This window comes from Myotis davidii, unplaced genomic scaffold (genome assembly GCF_000327345.1).
Source record: "Myotis davidii unplaced genomic scaffold, ASM32734v1 scaffold1754, whole genome shotgun sequence".
In the NCBI taxonomy this organism is placed as follows: Eukaryota; Metazoa; Chordata; class Mammalia; order Chiroptera; family Vespertilionidae; genus Myotis; species Myotis davidii.
Window position 1 is genome coordinate 330,397 of NW_006285993.1, and position 3,903 is coordinate 334,299.

Genomic DNA, 3,903 nt, shown 5'->3' on the forward strand with positions numbered 1-3,903 from the left:
CCGAGCGAGCGAGCAGGAGAGAGAGAGGGACAAGGTCTGGGGCGCGGCAGAGCGGAAGGGCATGGATGGGGTGGGGACCCGACGAGAGCAGGAAAAACTCATGGCCCAAGGACTAAGGAGGACTTAGTGGCTGGCAAGGCTGCGAGGCGGGATGTCCAGCAGACCCATGGCTTCCAGGTGGGAGGCACGCTCACCCTCCTCTCCGAAGGGCTCCCCGCAGCTGACGCAGCAGAAATGCTCTGGGTGCCAGTGGGTGCCCAGGGCAGTGACCATCTTCTGTAGGAAATGAAAGTGGACACGCGTATGACCCTCTATCCCTTCTCCGCTCCCCGTCCCACCCTGAACCCCGGTGAGTGGGTTGAAGTATGAGTTAAGGCCAGGGAGACCTAAGGAGGAACTTGGGGTCAAAGAGAGAGGGGAAGAGGCCAAGGGGCAGGGCTAGGGATGGGGGTGTCGGGGGTGGGGTAGGGGTGGGGCTGGAGGGAGGGGACAGGAGTGGATGAAGCCCGTCTCCCGGCCCTTTGGGTGAGAAGTGCCTGTGGCTCAGGCAGGGCTCACATGTCGGATGGGTTGATTGCAGAGGCCGCATCGTGGGGAGAAGCGCTCGAAGTAGCACTCGGGGCAGAAGGGGGCTCCATCCTTTTCGAAAAAGCTGCTGCCTCCCAGGGCGGTGGAACAGCCACTACAAACGAAGTGCTCAGGGTGCCAGGCACGCCCCAGCGCCGTCACCACCTGCGAGTCGGGGTCGAGGCCAGGGTCAGAGTGGCCCTTCGGCCACCATGTCCCCCGCGAGCCAAGTTTACATGGCACTTTTCAAGTCACTCCGGCTGTAGGTGATGGAGATGCAGCCAGCTCCTCCAGCGCAGGGCCTGGGGCCCACAATACTCTAGGAGCCCACGCAAATGTTGTCATTTCTTTTAAAATCAGAAGGGAAAAAACGAGCTACAAGAAAACTGTTTCATAGGTAATATTAACATAGTCATCTTTATACTAACACAGTCATCAAATACAATTTTTACTATTTTTTAATGGCGGAAGAGACCTATGAAGGCAAGCCTGGGTAAGGCCCATGGAAGTCATAATGCCACCTGCTCTGCTCGGGTCGGGAATTCTGGGATGCAAGCAGGGCACTTTATCTGTCAGGAGGATCTACGTCAGTGGTTCTCAACCTTCTGGCCCTTTAAATACAGCTCCTCATGTTGTGACCCAACCATAAAATTATTCTCGTTGCTACTTCCTAACTGTGTTGTTGCTACTATTATGAATCGTAATGTAAATATCTGATCTGCAGGATGGTCTTAGGCGACCCCTGTGAAAAGGTCGTTTGACCGCCAAAGGGGTCGCGACCCACAGGTTGAGAACCGCTGACATAGGAGGCGACAGTAAGTGGTAGCTGGGTTGGAATTCTCACCCTGCCACTTACTTGCTGTGTGAGTCGGAGCTTCATTTTCCTCATTCATAAAATATGCGTAACAATAACACCCAGTTTCCGGAGTTATTGATTTAAAGGGGACAGCACAGAGGCCGGTGCTCAGCGAAGACGGGTCTGTGGGTCTCCGCCTCGCAGAGCTGCACTTACTTGGCCAGCGATGGGTTTGTTGCAGGAGCCACAGAGGCCCTTGGCCTGGGTGGGAATGCCACGGCGGCTGAGGTCGGACTGCAGCAGCCCCAGCATGGTGTCTAGGCTGCCCTTGCTCGCAGGCCCCGGTGGGGGTGGGGAGCCCTCGTTCACGGAGCTTGGCACCGGTGTCTGGGTTGGCCCAGGAGCTGGAAGCTGCAACAGGGAGGATGTGAGTTGAGTCAGCAAGGCAACAGATGTGGGAAGGTCTAGAATGGGTGAGGGAGCCACAAAACCACACTGGCCCACCCTGCTGCCTGACTCACATGGTTCTGGACTCGGAAGTCGGACAGTGAGGCCATCAGTCTGTCCAGCTCCAGGGTGGCCGAGGTGGCCGACGGCTTTGGGAGAACAGGGGCTGGGCTGGGAGGTCTATGAAGAACAACGTGTGTCAGCTCAGAGCCTCCTTGAGCAATGGAGCGCTCCCTCCAGTCACTCAGGCACCCAAGACCAGTCGCCTTTCTCAGACCTGGCAACTGTGCCAAACTCACAGGCTGGGCCTTTTCTTGTCCTCAGGCTGGTCCTCCTGCTCCCCGGCGGGCTCCTTGCTGGATGGGAACTGAGACATTATTTCGTCTGCAGAGAGGAGAGAAGGGCAGTGGACACAGGGCCTGCTCTCCACACCCTCCCACGTAAGGCTGTGTCCTTTTAGCTGCTACTCTGGGAAATCTCTGCCCCTTCATCTCTGCCCTGCCCTGCCCTGCCCTGCCCCAGCCCTCAAGCCCTGTTTCAGTAACCATGGTACCTGTGATGTTGAACTGAGTAGCATTAAGTTCCTGAAGCAACCGGTCTAGCTCACACAGTCCCGTGCCCAGGACACCGCTGGAAGAGGAGAATGGAGGAGCCGCAGGGGCCGCAGGCTTTGGGGACTGAGGCTTGCATACGGTACTGGGGAACAGGGCGGGAGCTTGGGTTCAGGGTGGGGAAACGAAGACTCCTCCCCTGAGTCTCCATTGGCTTCCCCATCCCCCAGTTCTCAGGCCTCTTACCTGTATAGATGGTCCTTGTCCCCAGAGGCTCCAGAAGACTCCCCAGTCCCCATCTACAGAGAGACGGACACATGCGTGGGATGATCGACCAGTAGCTTGCCTCACTGTGGCCCGGACTCCCCCAGCCTTGGCCAGACTGGCCCTAGTGGTTGCCCTGGTCCACAGCATCTGATCTCACCTGTGGCTGGTGGCCATAGGGCAGGGGGGACGCGAGGGGCTCTGGGGGTCGCTCTTTTGGAACCCCTGACCGTGGCATGTGTGAGGTGGTGGTCTCCAGGTCAGAGAGCAAGGCATCTGCAGGGAGGCCGTCAAGGTGAGAAGTTGAGAGGTCAAGGTTAGGGCCGAGACCAGGCCTTAAGATATCAAAGGATAAGGCTTCCAAGTGGGCGGTATTTGAGGACAGAAGCCAGTATTAAGAAGGAAACACAAGGCCAGACCAAGGCAGAGAAGTGGAAGGGTAGTAAGGAATATATTTGACCAGAATATCCCAATGGCTCATCCTGGGAGCCATGCACAAACCCAGCCGTCTGATTTCTTTTTTCCTTAAAATCTTCCCTAATGCAGTCAAAATTGGCTCTTTACTGAAGCCAAAGTTGACTCCACCCCAAATTGCTCAATTGGCTACATGCCTGGCACCCAGCCTGCTGATTGGACGCTCTTTGCCACGCCCACTAATTCCTCCCCGGACCTAGCCCCGCCCACTCAGCGCTGGCTCACCTCCAGGCCCCACTGGGTCCCATCCTCTGCACCTCATTGGTGAATCTGCAGGGACCTGCTTTCTGATTGGCTTATTCTCCACAGTACCAGTGCCCGCTACCCCTACTGAACAGCACCCCCTATTGCAGGGTGCTGGAACCCCTTCTGTCTCACAGTCGGAGGGCACAGCCTTCCAGCCCCAGTTCCGACAGATAGGGAGTACAAAATGCCTCCTCCTTCCACCCGGACACCACTACCACCCCACCCCACAGCTTCAGGAAGCCCGGAGGACCCATGGCAGCCAAGAGAGCCAGAAGGGATGTTCCTACATTTTACTTTTGTCTTTGGGCCAGAAAAATACCCGGCGCGTCCGCAGCTGGGATGGAGGGGCAGGGAGAGGAAGGAGGGAGGGAGCGGCCGGCCCGGGAAAGGCAGGAAGGGAGAGGCAGGAAGGGGGACGTGGAGTCGGAAAGGCGGCGCGGGCTGAGAGCAGAAGCGAGAAGACAGGAGGCAGGATGAGGAGATGCCGGGGAGGGCCGGGGGGCTCCAGCATGGGGAAGCGGGTCCAGAGGGTGATGCAGGGCTGGGCACAAGAGCACC

The 3,903-nt window shown here is 57.7% G+C and overlaps 1 protein-coding gene across 1 annotated transcript in view; it reads right to left on the reverse strand.

Moving 5' to 3' along the window:
* Positions 1–64: 64 nt before the first annotated feature.
* Positions 65–3,903, reverse strand: part of TGFB1I1 (transforming growth factor beta 1 induced transcript 1) — an 8,605-nt gene continuing 4,766 nt past the window's right edge. Inside the window, exons 2-9 of the mRNA XM_006757160.2 lie at positions 2,786–2,901; positions 2,608–2,660; positions 2,364–2,506; positions 2,110–2,194; positions 1,885–1,990; positions 1,580–1,774; positions 559–732; positions 65–276 (exon numbers count right to left, since the gene is read on the reverse strand). Of these exons, the coding sequence (XP_006757223.1) occupies positions 124–276; positions 559–732; positions 1,580–1,774; positions 1,885–1,990; positions 2,110–2,194; positions 2,364–2,506; positions 2,608–2,660; positions 2,786–2,863 (987 nt within the window). The 5' untranslated portion in view covers positions 2,864–2,901 and the 3' untranslated portion in view covers positions 65–123. The remainder of the gene's footprint in view (positions 277–558; positions 733–1,579; positions 1,775–1,884; positions 1,991–2,109; positions 2,195–2,363; positions 2,507–2,607; positions 2,661–2,785; positions 2,902–3,903) is intronic.